Raw genomic sequence first — 19,369 nt, 5'->3', positions numbered from 1 at the left:
ACATTAAGTATTTTTTGTGCCTAATTTTTTTTTTGTTCTTTCATATGCTATCTTTGAATTAAAGTAAAAATGTTTACTTTTGTTTATAATTGATGCCACTTACTGGTGCCACTTGTTGAACCTTTTCTTCGTTGTTTCAGATAATGTCCCAGAGGAGCTGAAGGACCCATTTTACATAGATCAATATGAGCAAGAACATATTAAACCACCCGTCATCAAGCTGCTGCTGTCCAGCGAGTTGTACTGCCGTGTCTGTAGCCTCATTCTGAAGGGGGATCAGGTGGCTGCTCTGCAGGGACACCAGTCAGTGATCCAGGCTCTGTCTCGAAAAGGGATTTACGTCATGGAGAGTGATGATACACCTGTGTCTGAATCTGATCTGGGCTGTGCACCAATCAAAATGGTTAGCTTAATTAAATCCACCTAATGATCTTCTTTTTATTTAACACTGTTTAAAATAGTTAATGGAATGAAGAGCTCTTAATTTCTAGGTCACTAACCTCAGGAATTTTTCATTTTAAATACAGTTAGAATATATAATTTTTTTTTCTTAAAGGATTTTATTTTTCAACACTCATTGTTTTCTTCTTTTAGAGTTCTCATATGGCAATGATTGATGCTCTTATGATGGCCTATACTGTCGAAATGATCAGCATTGAAAAGGTGGTGGCTAGTGTCAAGCGTTTCTCTACATTCAGTGCCTCAAAAGAACTGCCGTACGATTTGGAGGATGCAATGGTTTTCTGGATTAACAAGGTAAACTTTACTTTGAGAAGAGTGCGCCTGTTTCTTATTGTCACTTTTCAGATTTTTAAAAAGGTTCTGATGAATGTCTTCCTTCCATCTTTCTTACCTATGCATTTCTATCATCTTTTCCACTTCAGATGAAGAGAACTGCTTTAATTACTCTGTTGTTACTTGTTACCTCAAGTCCAATGGTAGTCGGGTATCAATATCCTCCTAATACAGATTATTATTAATGGTATTTGATTCCCTTATTACTGCAGTGTATTCTAATTTCATCTTCTTTCTTGGCTTCCCAAGGTTTCCATATGCATTGGGAAAGAGAATCAAACTAGCAGGGAAATGCAATTTCTTTTTTTTAGGGATGCTATAAAAAAGCTGGTAAATTTTTTTCAAGGCAAATTTTAAAATAAAGAAGATAATTAAGAACTAAATTAGGAAAACTGTAGAAATTGTGTTCTTTATTTTCAGATGAGCTGCTATGAGGGTTTGTTTTTTTCTTTTTTGGGGGGGGGTGTTTGGTTGTTTTTTGGGGTTTTTTTTTGTTTTTTTAGGTGAAGCATTGTTTCATGTTAAATAACAAGATAGACTTAATTCTGACTAGCTTGGATACATTTATCAGAAATACTGAAACTTTTCAGAGGTTAAGTTACTGAAACCCTTTTGAGTGACAACAGAGTCATATTCCAAAGAGAATGTCTCCTTTGCAAACCCAAGATTCCCTTGTGTTTATACCTACTGCTAATGAGATAGTTGGTCTTGAAAACTGTTGTAACACATTATTCTATGAACTTTTTATGTTTGTAGAATGGGTTGACCATTAAGTAAGGGGAGGAAGAAGAAAACTTGACTTGTGGAAACATATATTCAGATGTATTTTAATATATTTTCTATGCTATGCCCTTTTAGGTGAACCTTAAAATGAGAGAGATAACAGAGAAGGAGATTAAATTAAAACAGCAACTAATGGAAAGTCCAGGACACCAAAAGGTAAAACAAATTTGTCTTCAGTTACGATTTTGTGTATTGATGATTAATGGATTTAAATAGAAACATCTCGGTATCTTCTTTGTCAGAGAAATGTGAGGCATCCAGTCTTTGAAACTCGAGATTTTGTGCATGCAGTTTGTTTTGTGTCTATCATCAGTGCTTGTTCTTACCTTTCAAGCCCATTGGTATCTTCTGACTTTCCTGTATGTTTCAGTTGGACTAAAATAACTTGTTTCAACTTAAAATAACTTGTATCAGCTTTACATGGGTAAATATGACTCGGCTTTCACAGCACAAAATATATATTATATATTTCGAAAGTTCTTGGGGCATATTCATTTTGCATGGGTTAATTGTCTAATGTATATTCAGAGCCTTATTCAAATTCTACTAAGCATACTCTTGGCATTCAAATGTTAAATGTGCGTGTTTGTAGTTTTTTCCGCCTTTTTCCCTTGGAATTGTATCACAATGCACTAACATGGCAAAATATAGTACACTTTCATTTCTGGAGAATGTGAAATAGATCTTTCTCAAATGTAACATATATCAGCTATCTGAGCTCCCAATTTATGATTTGATGAAGCCTTGAGAAAAACTGCTATGTTTTTTTTCCTCAAACTGGCACTGCTGCGCAAATGGGTAGAAGTGTGACATATGAACAAGGCACAATTGTTCAACTTTCATGTTAGCAGCAAAGGTTTTTTATGTGCTTTTTATGTATGAATACTTCAATGATAAGGGGTAGAGAGCTGTTTCATTTACAAGTTCATGTGTGGTCTGAAGGATCCCTTTAACTATTTGACTCTCTATTGACTTTTGGGTCCCATTTAAATATTTTTAAATCTAAATTTCTAGGCTACAGCCCCTCTAAAATATGAAAGTGTTTATTGCTGAAGTGCATTTAAGTATTACTGCTTTTAACTTGCATTGCTGTTGTTCCTTTCCTATTCCTACATTCCTTTCCTTGCTTCCTGAGCAGTCTCCTTCCAAATGGTATTGGAAATTAGTACCTGTAAGTGAACTACTTTTACACCAGTTGTCATCCACAAAATCATGGCGCTTTAAATTTCTTCAGAGTGTTTGCTTCCATTACACTGCTTCTTAGACAGTCTTTGAAAAGAAAAAAAAAACAAACTGTGCAAGCTTTTGGGTCATCAGGCTTAGTTTTCATAACATGATTTTTGCATACTGTACAGCATATAGCATAATCACTTTACAGCATTTCAAAATTGTTTCCACAGTGCAGGAGTGAGGGATATGGAGTAGCAGCAAAAAACTAGAAAATTAACAACAGTTGAAATGGTTGCATTTACTATTTTTGTTGTAAGTAGGCAATTGATCACAGCACTAAGGTGATATAAAAGCTGGTCGGTTTAAATGGTTGCTTAATCTTTGAATCCATAGTTAAGCTATCCGCATGTTTGCAGTAGTTCATTAAATAACGCTCTTGCACTGCTCTTGCACCTGCTCTTGCACAGGTTTGTAAATCTGTCAAAACCAGAACACCGTTATTCATTGAGATGGGGTTAGAAGATTTGACAAACCAGTTTGGACCTGTTATGACAGTTGCTGGAATTGTATGGTAAATTAATGAGACTGAAGCTGGCATAATGGGAGGAAAGACAGAATCAGTATTTTACATAGCAGAACAAAATACTTACTTTCTTTATGGTGAAGTGTGAAAATGGGATATCAATTCCACTATATATAAAAAAATACTGAAATTGTACTCCTAGTATACAACCCTGCTTGCTTTTGGCTGAGTTTCCTGGTTTTATTTCAACTTGCAGAGATTTTTCTTTGTTCCTTTGCTTTCCTTAGCCTCGATACCCTTTCTCCTGCACTTGCTGGATTTGGTGTTTTTCATTTTCTCGCTGGGAAGATGAGATCTGTTGTCTCGGTTGCAAATTCCAAAGAGCAGTGCACTTGGAAAAGGCAGGCGTGATCAGGCAGTCACCTGTCCCCACAATCTCTCTGCCTTTCTACAGAGAGCTCAGTCCCACTCTTCTGCCTTATAATCCTGTATTTGTTTGAACCAAATGTATGGACCACAGTAAAAACTTTAAATATCCGAAATAAAGGAAATTCGAGTAGGGACCTGCAGGCTAATAAAATCTGTGACAGAGCCCTGTCCTCCAGCCTCGTTTAATGACCTGCACCAGTATGTAATGAAGTGTTGACCTAGTGCTTATCACTTACGTTCTAGTGTGCTTAAAGGTTGCATCTGTATTTGAGGCATACATTTGATAGCCCTTCAAGGAAGTTGAGTAGGTTTATGTTTTGTTTAGAGAGACAACTGGGTGGGAGTAGAAGAAACTACAGGAATGGAATTGACTTGCAGGATATCATTGAGCAAGTTGGTGGTAAAGGAAGGAGTAAATAGAGGTTATCTCGCTGCCAGTCCAGTACCACTTAGATTATACTGATTTACTGACAGATTTTGCAGTCTCCATAGTAGTTGTCACGCTGTGTCACTTCTGCATTTTTTTCTTTTGTGATTTTTTTTTTTAAATAGAGAGTTATCTCTATTTCAGTAGCACCCATTTCTGCACTTTAATGCATACAAATGTCGTTAATTGTATGCATGGGGGAGGGAACAAACTACAAAACTCTGCTTAGAATATAAGAAAGAATTCAGAATTTTCAGTATAAAAGACTTGAATAGTTAAGAGAATAATAGTTGAGCAAAAAATAAGGAATTTAATTAAGTCCATAAAAAAACCCTCCTTGATGATAAATCTGTGTTTTTTTTCACCAAAGCTAAAATAAACAAGAAATTCTTACCAACTTTAGTTCTCAGTATTGACTGTAGTTGGTTTAAATCCCATTTAAGCCTATTGGAAAGGCAATATTTGTATCTACTTTAAATACAGGAGGAATTAAAGTTTAAAAAGAAATTTCTGAAGTTTGTCTTTAATATGCTTAGTTCGACTAAGTGGATAAATGATGAACCTTTTAAGCTAACCAGTTCACCTTAGTGTGCATACTTGTTTTATCAGACTTAATGACTGCATTTCCAGTGCATAATGGATGTTGCTAATGCATTTGATTTGTTTCTTGTTTGAATAATCACCATCGTATATCTCACTATTTCTTTTTGTGTAAGCCTGATCTGATGCATGCCATATCGCACTGCATGCTGGAACCAGTGGAATATGCTCGTGTGGTACAGTATGATTCACATTCCATTACATATTTGTGGAGTGCTCCAGGCTGGGGAAAAAAAATAATTTGCACCTGGTAAAAGGAGAAGAGAAAAATAGCATTAGCATATAGAGATAGCTTTTAGAGTTACTTGCCTTTGCCAGGGAAACTTAACATTGTGTGTTTATATTTGTGCCAAATAAATAAATGAAACGGGTTCTTATTACTCTGATTATAAGTGACTTCGTTCCTTTGAACGGATTTTTTTCTCAGCCTGTGCCATCCTAAATTGACACATGTGAGTATGTGTGTGTTTGTGTAGAGAGCTTTCCCAGGTTGTCTTGGAAAGTGTATGATACCATTGGTAAAATCCAACTTTTCTCTGATGATTAAATACATTCTCTATATATCTGCATGTTAGACCAGCACATCAGTCAAGATAGTTAGATGCTAAGCGATATACATGCACTAAAGTGTAAAAGGAATCTTTTTCCAGCACTGAAAGGTATTTCTGCTAGGCTCTGTAGCATATTGCTCTTTTGCTTGCCTGATCACTTTGCTGCTCAAACTGAGATACAGCCTTCTACTCTAGCTAGTGTGTGGATGCTTAGTAAATAAAACTAAAACTTCTTGCAAAAATTGCAAGAAGCAATGCCAAGATTTGTTCTTTAGTTGACTGTCTTTAGCTGCTCTTCAACTATGCTCCAAATTGCACGAGGGCTAGGGGGTGGTTTGCAGAAGAGTTTGATATTGATTTATACTGAAATCAAGGAGAGTTTTGCCATCGATTTAAAAGGCCTACTAGCTCCTCTTGCTGACCATTTTTGGAAGAGGCCATGTTTTTCTTTTGCATGACATTAGTATTGTATACTGGCTTGCCAGACATATGATGTTCTGAATCTCTCTGAGAGAACTTTGCTGTCTGCGGACATGGTGGCAAGTCTGTGGATGTAGGTAATGTATGAGAAATCGCTAGCTCATCTGAATTATTTTTTTGCTGTGTGTGGTTTGTTTCCCCCCCCGCCAAGCTTTAAGTGTTTTCATGTAGTTATCTGTGTCTCTTTCTTTGGATCTGCTGCATTCGTGCATCTCTGTGGAAGGATTATGACTTAAATTGCTTGTAATAAGTTAAAATGTGTGAATGAAGCTAGGAATTCAGCAGCACGGATTGCTTCCAGATATGAGGAGAATGATTAAAAGGGAAGCACCGTATTCTTCAGAATTGGCTTCCACTGAGAGAAAAGTTAACCTTGTAAATTGTTTTTGACTTAGAGCAGAATGCTATAAAGGATCCACCGAAAAGAGTTTTCAGTGCTTAACAAAAATTCCTTTTTTTTTTCCTTTTTTTTTTTTCCTTTTTCTTAGCATCCTATGAACACTTGTTTTCTTTTGTTAGGTGCGTTACCGAAGAGACCATCTTTCAAGCAGGCAATTACCTTACTTTCCTTTGCTTGAAGATTTGATGAAGGATGGTAGCGATGGTGCTGCTCTTCTAGCTGTGATACACTACTATTGTCCAGAACAAATGAAACTAGATGGTAGGTAATAAAGGCTTCTAAAAAAAAAATAAATTTCTTCAATCTTTGAAAGTTGAACTAGAAATACATTATCAAATAAAAATGCAACACATCTAATAGGTAGTGGACTACAGCAAGTTAGAGTCAGGTCACATATGGAATCTGCATCACTGTATTTTAAAAGTAACCTCTCTTTGATTTTGTTTTTTTTACTTGCTGTATTTAGAAGGCTCTGCCCTGTATATTATGGGCTACAAAATAATCCTTTCTTTTATAGACCTAGATGATATGGCTTTCTTTGTTCAAATAACTGAGCTTGGTTTCAATAGACCGTAAAAAAGGAATACATGTCCACTACTGTCAGCTGATAATTCTCATGTTCTTCTGTAGGAGTACATAATTTGATATTTTAAAATCTAGATTTTAGAACAGTTTCTCCCAGTCTTCAGCAATTGTCACTCTTCAGCATTGCAATTGTGAGTTCTCTTTCCCAGAAAATGTTTTTCTTAATAATTCAATGTCCTTGTTGTGTTTAACTTTTACAAATCAACATTTTATATTGGTTTTTAAATTCTCAGATATGTTGTACCTTGCAGAGCTCCTGAATGTTTTCAGAAGGAACCAGCACTCTGAATCCTAGGAGTAACCTTTTATTATTTGCAAATCAAGATGTCTGTTTTTAATTGCTTTTGTATTTTGTCATTATGTGTGTTCTTTGTAGCCTGCTTACCTTTTCTGTTGCTGTGATAGACAGAATCCTATATGGATTCTAAAATGAATGCAAAATTGATACTGTTTTATCTATGTTTTTTCTTTCTCCTTTTCCTATCCCTCTGATATTTAACAGGTAGAGAAATGTCACTGGTAACCAATAAATATTAAATGATGGTGTATAAGCAGTCTGTGAAGTTCCTGTATGTACTGTTTCTGTTAGTTGTGGATGGAAGGTTAATACATTGGAATAGTGTTGTAACTTACTCGTCTTTCTCACCTTCCTAGATATTTGTTTGAAGGAGGTAACATCAATTGCAGACAGCCTCTATAACATTCAACTTTTGAGAGAATTCTCAAATGAATATCTAAACAAATGCTTTTACCTCACATTGGAGGACATGTTATATGCTCCTTTGGTTTTAAAGGTAAGAACCATAACAAAGGATATATTTTTAAATAAAATGTGGGTAAATCATAAATGTTTTGTTATTGTGAGGTATGTTTTTTCTTTTTTTCTGTTTTAGCCTAATGTCATGGTATACATTGCGGAACTCTTCTGGTGGTTTGAGAATGTCAAACCAGACTTTGTACAACCAAGAGATATTCAGGAAATAAAAGATGGTAGGTTTTTAACTCTTGATGAATGTTAGCGTGTTATTTAAAAAAATACTTACATTACAATGAAACTGTTGCACAGCAGTGTTTCCTTTCGAATTTTGTTTCTACCCAAACTTTCTGCTTGCTGGGGATCTTTGAAAGCAGTGAAAATGGAAGGAAAGTTAGTCCTAGATCCACTTGAGTTCTATTTTTTTTAATGAGATAGGTAATTTTTTCCCTAAAACCAGTAATTATTTACTTGTAACTTTCTTTCCGTTCAGGTCACCATAAGATACATATTTGAAATAAAGACTAGTACTTCAGGTTTCATTTTAGTGTTTTCATTCTAATGTACTGCAATCTGAAAACTTCCCGTTCTGTTTTGTTACTTTAATGGCTAGTATAAGTTGTGTTAATGTTATAAATATATGCACAGTTAAAACAGTGTTGCAGCAAAAGAGCAGTCGTCCGCCTGTTCCTATTTCCAATGCAACTAAGCGAAGTTTCATGGCTAGCCCTGCTAGTACAAGTCCAGCAGACTTGCAGCCCTCGGCTCAGACAGGCCCTGAAGTTTGCAGTAGATACTACCTGCACCCTGAGGAGCCTGACTATCTGTAAGTCTGTTTTCATGTTATTTAGACTAATCTTCAATTTCTGCTTCCATTTGGATAACCTAGGAATTTCTGCCGCTAAATGTTCTGATTTTGCCAGAAGCTGGGTGAATTTGAGTTGTGTGCAGTCAGCCTCTAAAATATTCTCAATTCTCAAGTTCAAAGAAACACTTTGCACCGTTACGTTTGATCTTTGCTTGGCAAATGCCAATAAGCCCCACCAGTAAATGTCACCATTGCATGCTAGAAGTTAGTCTAACTTCTATTTTGAAAAAAATGTGAAACATGACAACTGTTCAAGCAGCTCATCTTTACTAGCCATATTCTATAAATGGTGATGTGAAAACCAACTTAAATAGGATCTAATGTACAAGAAGGTTAATGACAAGGGTTTTGAGCTGACCAAGTTTGATGGCAACCAATAAGTTATTTCAGCGTTTACGTTGTCTCTAATGTACTATTTACATAAGCTACATTTTAAATCTGCTGTATTTAGAAACTTAAATAGTTTAATTTCAGGTAGTAGGTTTACTTTTGTATTGTTACGTGTCAAAACCTTTTCTTCTCTTTAAGTAACTTCTTTAACATTAAAATTAATGATATATTATTGTATTTTAAAGAGAATGGGGGTAACTCGTGTAACTTCGCAACTATATAATTTCTCATTATAGAAAAAAAATTATTGTAGTAATGAATTTTTGCTTTCCTGAATTAGTGGCAAAGGAGGAAGCCCTGCCTTTAGTCCTTCCCATCCACTGCTCCCTTTGAGACAAAAGCAACAAAAATCTTTACAGGGAGAAGACAGCCCTGGTAAGTCTACCTTGAATTTGCATTTCAACAGGCAGTGACCATCAATGTCAATAAAGTAATGAATAAAAATATAAGTTCATATATGTGAATGATCTAAAAATGAATTAAACTGCAGCAGTCAGCCAAGTGGTAAGCATGTTTAGTTTGAGTAAATCATCTTCGTTTGCATTAAAAGATTTTAAAGATCTTTTAGGAAAGTTACTGGATTTGTAAAATTTTCTTTCTCTCACAAATAAGTTTTTCTCAGAATCTCAAGTGCAAGAAATTAAGACTAATAAAGTCAGTTCTATGGAAAGAAAGGAAAAAGCCACTTGTCAAATGTTCATAAGACTAGCAAAAGTCTTAGGAAGTAAGATTGTCATCCAGAATGACAAACTCGTTCTAGTACTTGACATGTTTTGCCTAAACATTTTTTTAATTACTGAAAATGTAGATTTTATACTTACACAGAGATGTTCAGGATTTCTTTTCTTTTATCAGCTAAGGTACCAACCAAACATTCCAATTGCTTAGGCTCTAACAACATGCAATGAGGACTTTTTTTCTTTTTCTTTTTCTTTTCTTTTTTTTTTTTTAAGGTTGGGGGGCTGACAGGGAAAGCAAATTGAACAGTTTCATGTTTGGAAATCCAAAAGTCGAATATGTATATGTGGTCACTTTTCATTGTATTTTTTCAGGCTTTGACTGTCTGTCTGTCTGTCTTTGGTTAATATTTCAGCAAATCTATTTTCTGCTGCCATCTCTTGGTGAAAGAGTTTATTATGTTTGCTATTAAATAAAGTAAGAGTGCTAGTTTAAAGACCATTTCTAAACCATTAACAACTTAAAAAATATTTCAGGTCATCGGCATCGTTCTAATTCTCTGACCCGTGTTGACGGGCAGCCACGAGGTTCAGTTCTTGCATGGCCAGAGAGGAAACCCAGGTAACAGATGCATTTAAGTATTGCAATACTGTTTAAGGAAAGGGTACTGTGACAATTTAATTGTAGTAATGTGGTATCGCTTCCTTAGAACTAGACCAAGAGTCGTTTAATTTTGTTTTCTTTTAATGTACGTTTTCAGAGTTGACTGATGTTAGGGTTGCAATTGAAAATACTTTAAACGTGATTTTCAGTTTAAGTATCTGAAGTTGCTATTTAGTATTGCTGGTCACTTTTGATACAGGATACATTTTTCAAATGGAGCAAAAATTTTAGCTGTCTATATCATGGTCCTTAGTTCAACAAATTGTAACTTTTTGTCCTTAAGCGTCAGTAGACTGTTCTTATCTTTTCTAGGCCTTTGTCTCAGCCAACACCATTTGCACTTCATCATTCTGCCAGTAGTGATGTGGACCCTGGGTCTGGTGATAGCGTTAGCCTGGCTAGATCAATCAGCAAAGACAGTCTTGCTTCAAACATTGTTAATGTAACTCCAAAAAATCAGCCTCATCCTCCATCAATGAAAACTAACGGGAAGAGCTTGCTGAACAATGTTGAAATCGAGGATGAAGATGAAGAGCTTATTGCAATAATCAGATCTGAAGAAAGGCCAAACCGTGGTGATTTTGAATTGCAGAATGCATCAGCCAGGGTGCCCAGCATAGTTGCAACTGCATGGTCTCCAAAAACAAATAGTGAGACTTCAGAAAGCAAACCAGACAGTTTTTACCTGGAGCCTTTAATGCCTGCAGTTCTAAAACCAGCAAAGGAAAAACAGATAATCAATAAAGAGGATGAATGTGGGGAGGGGAAACAAAGGAGTTTTATAACAAAGAGATTAAATGAGGGACACTTGCCTTTGATCCGCAAGAAAACAAATAGTCATGGTGACCATGACCTCAATAGGACTTTTACTCCAATTTCTAGTTCTGATTTCACTCCAGTTGCAGATCCTGGCACTGCAGACTCGGTGGCACTGGTGGAGGCAGGGTTAGAAGCTTCCAGACCTTTGTCTAGTAGCAGTTTAGATCCTTCCACTCAGGAGCTATCCATTGGAGGATTTTTTCTTCATGCTGCTAAATCTGATGATGACATAGCAAGTAAAGTCAATGTAAGTTACGTGAAAAGTCTCAATTCGCATGTTCCGGATACTACATGGACTATGGTGAGACAGGACTCTGATTCAGATCTCTTGGACATAGAAGACGCTGACCAGGATTTGGTAGTCATAGATGACCATCCTATAGTCACTAAATACATTGGTGAGGAAGAATCTGCAAAATTGCAAGAAGATATGAAGGTAAAAGAACATGAAGATAAGGATGATGCTAGTGGACGTTCCAGCCCATGTTTGAGTACAATTTCTCAAGTTAGCAGTGTGTCAATGACTAGTGGGAGTGTCCGAATGACCAATTTTGCAGAACGAAAGCTTCAGAGACTTAATAGCTATGAAACAAAGTCCAGCACAAGTAGTTCACAAAAGACCACACCAGATGGATCAGAAAGCTGCCCAGCACCGCTGACCACATGGAAACAAAAAAGAGAGCAAAGCCCCAACAGACAAAATAAAGATAACGTTAATCTTCTAGCTTCTGAATTGGTGCAGCTTCATATGCAGTTGGAAGAGAAACGAAGGGCAATAGAAGCTCAGAAGAAGAAGATGGAAGCCTTATCAGCAAGGCAGCGACTAAAATTGGGCAAGGCAGCTTTCTTGCATGTTGTTAAAAAAGGGAAATCGCCTGATGTTCCACAACCACTTAAACCAGAACATTTTGCAAAAGAATATTCTCGGCACAATGGCGAAGACTTAGATGAAGTTTCTTTGGGTTCCAAATCCGAGGAGTTTCTTGTGAAAGAGGAGGAGAGAGAAGAAATGCTTAATGATTCTCAAGAAGTAACAAAAGTAAAAATGCAAGAAAGCATAGCTTTTGCTGAGCAACATAAACCAAAAGACTCTGCTGCTATACATGACTTGGAAAAAAGTAAAATTATTTCTGTTGCCCTCCTAGAAGACAGTGTTACTGAAGTGGATATAAATGAATGTGATGTTTCTATTGAAAAACTAAATGAAACAATCAGTACGCTTCAGCAGGCTATACTAAAGATTTCTCAGCAACAGGAACTACTTATGAAATCTCCATCAGTGCCATCACCAGGAACCAGAAGTAACTCTCAGGACCAAAAGGTAAAACCATCAATTCATTTTGTTGAGCCTCTGTCTCCAACTGGAATGAACAGTCTTCGTAAACCACCTCGATTTGGTCAAGGAAGGAGTCCTCGATCAGGAAGACCTGCTGATCTGAAAGTCACTAAAGACAGACAACAAAATTCAGCACGTGTTAAAACCCCAACACAAAGTCTAGAAACCTTACCGCATTTAAGACCATTTCCATCCAACAGCTTGCCGAAGACACCAACAGAAATCAGCTTGGAAAATAGTCCTGATCATGGAAGTGGTTCTCAAGAAAAGTGTTTCTTTGATACCTATAGACTTCATGATGAGAGCAATCAACGGGCACTTGTTCTCTCCACCTCCAAAGATGCAAATATTATTTCTGAAATGAGCAAAGAGGTGAATAACAGCTTCAAGGAAACAGGGTTGAATTCTTCTGATGGCTCAGGAAAAGAAAATGTCCCAGTGGATGAGCCACTGAGGAGCAAGGCTAATCTCATTGAAGTAGACTTGTCTGACTTAAAAGCTCCAGATGAAGGAGAACTTGAAAACCAGGATAGCTCTACAGATATAATTAGTGAAGGTGATCAGAAGTCTGGTGTGGGTTTTTTCTTCAAGGTAAATATATTACCTTTGTATATTTGGTTATTGTTACACATTTGCCCCGCATTAGAACTTCTTTTTTCCACTTCATTCTTCAATATGCTGGTGGAAAGCAGTACATTCTGGTTGCAATATTAGGATTTTGCAAAACTGCATTGGAAAAGAATTGCTTGTGGAGAAAAAGTTTCTTACTTAATGTATGATATCCTGGCTCTCGTTAACTTTACTAGGAACCAGGATTAACCTGGCTTTTCTTCTCGTTCCCTTTGGTTTTTTTCTGAGACAAACATACAAACATGTTGTAAATACTTAGCACAAAAGAATCATAGAATGCAATGGGAAGAGTTTACTGTTTTGAAATCCCAGCATTCCATGAACCTTTATCAACTGAAACAAAAAATTCTGATGGAACATGGGTATCCAGTAAAAGCCTGCTGAACAGGTTTTAAAACTTGTCAGGGAGCTGAGTCTGAACTGTCGTTTTTTGGCATTTGCACCCAAATTTCTCCGGTTTTGAGCAGCCTAACAGCCTAAAAGTCGAGGGCTCTAATGGAGAGGTTAGTTGTATGGCTGCAGATGCAAGTAAAAAACATGTCTCCTCCTTCTAGTGAAGTTCCGAACTGCTATCAGAACACTTAATATCTTCATTTGTGCTTAGCAATGCTTATTGTAAATACCTTAAATGTGCTGACATGACAATACTTTTGTTTTAATTTCTGTTTCAAGAAAGTCAAGCTAGGCTGTCTCAATCTCAATGAATTTGACTTCTGCTTTTGTATAGTGTGATTAATATTGACTCAAAGGTTATCATTATGCTGGGGTTATTTGTGCTGTCCATCCTAGCCCCCGTGGTAGTTGCATTGTACTTTGCAGTTCTAGAAGGTTTTGTGCTGGTTAGGCATACTTCAAAACAAGTTAGAGTAAGATGAGACCCATTTGTTGGGTTTTGGTTTTTTTTTCTCCCCACAGACTTAAGGGAACACTAAAACTGTCTCTTAAATTATTCTTGAGCAACGAAAAGTTCAATACAGTTCTGATTTACACTCATCAATTCTAAAAATGTAAAGATCTCCAGAAGTAATAGCTTATGTTTTCCTAAAGTCTCCCTGGAATACTCAGCAATTTTGTGATGTCCAGCTTAATATATTTTCTTCTATTCTTTAAAACTCTATCCCTATGAATTTTGCAGGATGAACAGAAAGCAGAAGATGAGCTCGCGAAAAAACGTGCAGCGTTCCTTTTAAAACAGCAGCGCAAAGCTGAGGAGGCTCGGATTCGGAAACAGCAATTGGAGGCTGAAGTTGAACAAAAAAGAGACGAAGCTCGGTAATGCCATGTGGAAAAGAATACTTGTTTTTATCTTTAAGATGAGGAAAATTATTATATGTTGCGTATAATGTTGTTTGCTTTTCAGTCGCAAAGCTGAGGAGGACCGAATACGGAAAGAAGAAGAGAAGGCTCGAAGAGAACTTATCAAGCAAGAATATCTAAGGAAAAAGCAGCAGCAAATTTTGGAGGAGCAAGGGCTTGGAAAGCCCAAATCAAAGCCCAAAAAACCCAGGCCAAAGTCGGTCCATCGTGAAGAATCTTACAGCGATTCAGGGACAAAGTGTTCTTCCACACGTAAGAATTTTGATTTGTTTGCTCTCACCGAGTCTGCAAATCTGCTTTAACAAAATGTGTTTCACATTTTCTCTTTTATTTTGTAGCTGATAATTTGAGCAGTGCTCAGTCTGGTTCCAGTCTTTCTTTGGCCTCAGCCGCAACAACTGAACCTGAAAGCGTACACTCTGGTGGCACACCGTCTCAGAGGTAAAGAGATAGGCTTAATTTTAATTTTTCTATTTTTTTACTATGCTATGAAATAGTGTTGGGATTCAATGTGGTTTGCTTCAGTTCGCTGGCATAGAGGCACAATAGTAATTAGTGAATTCATCTTCTATTTTATGTGGCTGCCAACTCCGATGTTCTGTACAAACTTGCAATTTTGTTTTGTTTTCTCCCAAAGGAGTAATAGAGTTTTGCTTTGATAATCTAGCAGGGAGAATCTGACTGTGGTGGGGGAGGAAAAGGGCCAATAGCCTGTTCCATTCAGGGCCAGTGACTGGTGAATTTATTTAAGATTGGAGGGGGGAAAAAAACCCCAAATCTCGGCATATCTTTTTTTTTTTTTTTAATTTGTTTTTCCCCCAGCAGAGTTGAATCTATGGAGTCCTTACCAATACTGAGCAGAAATCCTAGCAGGAACACAGAAAGAGATTGGGAGAATGCTTCAACAGCATCTTCTATTGCTTCAGTGGCAGAATACACAGGTCACTATTTTGTTTTCGTTTGAGCATTTGTTATGAATAGCAGGTCATAAAAAGCTGTGGTATGTTTGATGTGACACATTGCTATTTTTGAGAAGTTGTCGGGTGTATTTTGTTCTCTTTAATATCTCAAAGTAAGTTATTGTAGAAAAATATTTAAGGTTTTTTTTGTTGTTTTTTTTTTTCACTTTGATGAATGAAAATCTTAATGTTCATAAATGTAGGGCAAATAATTTTTACTTATTTATTTTCCTTAGGTCCAAAATTATTTAAGGAACCCAGCAGCAAATCAAACAAACCTATTATTCACAATGCTATATCTCATTGCTGTCTTGCTGGAAAAGTGAATGAACCACATAAGAATTCAATATTAGAGGTAAACATTAAAATACAGAATTATTAATGTACTCGCAATAAAATGTATCTGTAATTCTCATTTCGTAATCCCACTGATGCATTGTAGCGAATGCCATTTCCTAAAATGTACCTGTATTGAGAATCCTTTACTTCCCATGACTGTATGGACTTCTGGAAAACACGATCCTGTATTAAGAATTCAACTCATAAGTCTATAGAAGAATTGAAAATCACAGTTACTGATCTAGTGTTTCAAAACACTTTAAACACTTATTCAGCTATATGTGGAAGCTTAAAGCTTGGCATAATACGGGAATTTTGACTGTGAACAATCTATGTATATATTTTTTATTTTTATTTTTAATGCAGGAACTAGAAAAATGTGATGCCAACCACTACATCATTTTGTTCCGTGATGCTGGCTGCCAGTTTAGAGCACTTTATTGCTACTATCCTGACACTGAAGAAATCTACAAGCTGACTGGAACAGGGCCAAAGAGCATCACCAAGAAAATGATTGACAAACTTTATAAGTACAGTTCGGACAGAAAACAGTTTAACGTGATTCCAGCCAAAACCATGTCTGTCAGTGTGGATGCTCTTACTATTCATAACCACTTGTGGCAAGCCAAGCGACCTGCAGTGCCAAAGAAGACTCAGACTCGTAAATGACACTGAGTTCTTGGGGAGAAGATTGCTGAATGGGATTGCATCGAAAGAAGACATGTTTACCATTTTCCTCCAGTTTGGTATGAAATGTGCAGAACCATAAACATTTTTTAAGAAGCTTCTAAACAGAAACCGTGGATGCAAGTTATTAAGAATGAAGGAACTTTGCCAGTGTTTTTTATGAATGATAAATCTGCTGTTACACCCAATGCTAACTACTGTGGCTTTCAACTGATGAGGGACTGTGCATGTAGCAAGATCTTTAACAAGTGGATTTCCTTTTACTTGAAGCTTTTCATCGGTACAGATTGGGAATAATTTAGTTCTGTTTCCTCTCCTCCTCATTCCCTCCTTTTTCCTGTCATTCTTAAAGTTGGCAAGCTCTGAACTTCAGTAGAAGGATTGAACAGATCTTGGGTGAAGTGCTTTGGGTTTGGTTTGGTTTTTAAACAGTCTTTAGGGAAATCTTCCTTTCAGACTTTTTTGAGGAACTGTTTAATACATCAAATCGTTGTACTGTATCTACTGCCAACATAAGTCCAGCTCTCAGATTTCTGAAAAAAAGCCCCAACTTGTGCTGCTCAGAACAGAGTTTACTTGCAGTATCTGTTTAGGATAAGCATTGCAAGGATTGCAAAAGCCAGTCTTTTTTTAAGAAAATTGTTCGCAAATTTAAAGATTTCTGGAATACAATCATGAAGAGGCATACAGGTGCTACTAGCTGGAATACGCCTGACTGAAACTTAAGGCAAGCTGAATGGAGCACAGTTATTACTGATTTCAGTTTCAGGTAGTGTCCTAAAGATTTGTTTGCTTTAATAAAGATGGATTCTGGTAGGTGTAGAACATTTCCACTCTGAGCACGCTACTCCTGTACGATGGTGCACTTAATGATCACAAATTTTAATGTTTTTATTACATCATGAAATGTAATTCTACTTTCTTTGTCCTGTCTTTATTCTGAATGAGCAGCATGCTCTAAAAGGAAGAGTGTGTTATGTTTTTTATTTTGGGTGATATATTAATATATATTGATTTGTTTTTCTCATTTAAAAGCAATTTTTAAACAGAGACATTTGCATTTGTTTCAAAAGCCCAAATAAGTCAAATGGCTTGGATTTCTTTTCATGTTGAAATATTAAATCTTGAGTTATGACCTTAAATGTCTTTGTATTTCAGCAGATTAAATTTTTGTCTGTGGTAACAGGGTATATTTGCAGTTCGGTTCAATTTTTTTTTTTTTTTTAATATTCCTATTGCTCATTTTTGGCCCTGGCTAGACTTCTGAGTAGGTTTCTGTAGCTATTACCTAATTTAATCTATCAACGTGCGCCTGCTGCATCCGGTTTGACACTACTACCTGAGGGTCATGTAGGCTTAGAACTTTGGTTTGCACATGTTTACTTTTATTTGAAGTGTTACTTGAATATGTATCTCTTAAGTGCAAAAGGCACTACACCATCCTAGAGATGAACTGAGCTCTAAAATACAGTATGGTGTAATTATTAAACTTTGAGAATAATGGAAGTTACAAAGAGTTATGTACATAAGGGGAAAATAGGGTACGTAATAAAGTGCTAACTAGATAGAGCGAAGTGAAGGTCTTCCATTGCGGTCTCTCCATTTTTTTCCCTTTCCAGTACTCCTTGACTAGGCTGCTGCAACTTTGTAAATTATGTTAGATAGTTTGCTGCTTGTAAATAATTAAAGGCTTTATGGTTTCTAAAGTGCTAAGTATTAAACACCATCATGAGTGTAACTTTTGTTACCATGCTTTTCATGCTTGTGCTTTATTTCTCACTGTTTGATATTATATACCATATTTATTTTATGAAACACTGAAATTTAATAAAAATCATTAACTTATTTCCTTTTTATTTCATGTGTACTTTTGTTGTTGTGACACTTCATCCCCTCAAAGAACTAATATGCTTTAAAGATGTGCTATTCTATGTTTAGTTGTGCTCTTAGAAAGCTTCACCTGTAAGTAGCTGTAATAACTTTTATGACAAGAGCCTAGTTCTCCCCACCCTGATTGCAATGTGCAAGAATTTGACCAAAAGGCTTTCGGAAAATTGGAAAGTAATTTAACAGTCTCTTTAAGGATTTATGTCATCAGTCTTCAGACTCCTGAATCTGGCTGGTGGGTTGTCTTTGATCTGTGTATTCAGTTAGTGACAGAATGTTGGAAGCACCAAGACAGTTTCTTTTGTTGGGCTCTTCAGTATTAGCTGCTTGTGATTTTTAAAGACAGGTCGCCTCTAGAATTTAAAAATAAGCTGGTTGTTTAAGCTTCATAATGAATCCATATTGGTTGCACAGAAGTGAAATTTGCATTCTCAAAACTATAGACTTTTCCAATGCAGAAACGATTTTCTGTGACTGTACAATACATTTTTCAAAGAAGATAGTCCTTGTTTGTAGAGATTAAAAAAAAAAAAAAAAAAAAATCAGTGATTTGTACTTTTCTGTATTTCATTCAGGCTGAGATATTGCTGCCCATAGGAAGGACTGGAATAAAAGAAGGCGATGGCACCTTCGGTGTCCTCCTGGATCTTGTTGCGCTAGATCAGGTCCTTGTTTTTCCTGCTGCAATGTGGCTTCGTTTACTACTGGAAACAATAGGAGGTGACATCCATTTGGAGAGGGAGAGGAGGCTGGGAGTTCTTCATCTGTAGGCAGCGTGTAGTGCCAAGTCCCAAGCTGAGGATCGTAGAGGAAGTAGAGGAGTAAGTCATTCTCTAAGAGATTAAATTATCTGAAAAACTAATAGTCTTGAGTTTTAGTTATCGAAAAAACACTAACCTCAAATACCTTGGCAAGGAATATGGTGTATTAATTTAGTCTGGAAACAGGAAGAGAGAGAAGCTCGTTGGTAAGAACATAGCATAGAATTTGTGGGTGAATGTGCAGAGGAACGTGGGAAAACTGTAGATATGTGTAGGCAAATGCAGACGGTGTTTTGTAGAAGGGAAATAATTCATTATCTTAAATAGGTTTTGTATAATCCAAAATGTCAGCTTAAATGTGTTCACTGCTTGGTGTGAGCCCAGGGTAAAATGTGGTTGTAGGACCGTGACTACATATCTTTGTTAGCGTTGGTTTTTGTGTTAAGTTTATCGAATTCTGAATACATAGGATTTCTAACTGTGGTTTTATTGACATCCTGGTTAATGCTTCACTTTCAGTGACTGAAAATCATTATGT

General features: G+C 36.4%; 1 protein-coding gene across 3 annotated transcripts in view; it reads left to right on the top strand.

Annotated features, from left to right (window-relative positions):
* CAMSAP1 (calmodulin regulated spectrin associated protein 1) overlaps positions 1-17,993 on the top strand; it is a 28,891-nt gene extending 10,898 nt beyond the window's left edge. For 2 of the 3 annotated variants that reach the window (XM_072882978.1, XM_072882976.1), the window contains exons 3-18: positions 141-403; positions 595-756; positions 1,654-1,734; positions 6,278-6,419; positions 7,398-7,537; positions 7,637-7,733; positions 8,146-8,323; positions 9,036-9,130; positions 9,970-10,054; positions 10,409-12,842; positions 14,017-14,153; positions 14,242-14,450; positions 14,537-14,639; positions 15,021-15,139; positions 15,394-15,512; positions 15,863-17,993. In XM_072882978.1, the coding sequence (XP_072739079.1) occupies positions 141-403; positions 595-756; positions 1,654-1,734; positions 6,278-6,419; positions 7,398-7,537; positions 7,637-7,733; positions 8,146-8,323; positions 9,036-9,130; positions 9,970-10,054; positions 10,409-12,842; positions 14,017-14,153; positions 14,242-14,450; positions 14,537-14,639; positions 15,021-15,139; positions 15,394-15,512; positions 15,863-16,165 (4,667 nt within the window). In that variant the 3' untranslated portion in view covers positions 16,166-17,993. The remainder of the gene's footprint in view (positions 1-140; positions 404-594; positions 757-1,653; positions 1,735-6,277; positions 6,420-7,397; positions 7,538-7,636; positions 7,734-8,145; positions 8,324-9,035; positions 9,131-9,969; positions 10,055-10,408; positions 12,843-14,016; positions 14,154-14,241; positions 14,451-14,536; positions 14,640-15,020; positions 15,140-15,393; positions 15,513-15,862) is intronic. The other variant, XM_072882977.1, reaches the window with a different exon arrangement.
* Positions 17,994-19,369: the final 1,376 nt, after the last annotated feature.

This window comes from Ciconia boyciana, chromosome 18, assembly GCF_034638445.1.
Source record: "Ciconia boyciana chromosome 18, ASM3463844v1, whole genome shotgun sequence".
Lineage (NCBI taxonomy): Eukaryota > Metazoa > Chordata > Aves > Ciconiiformes > Ciconiidae > Ciconia > Ciconia boyciana.
Note: the sequence above shows the minus strand (reverse complement) of the source record. Positions and strands in the feature narration are given on the sequence as shown.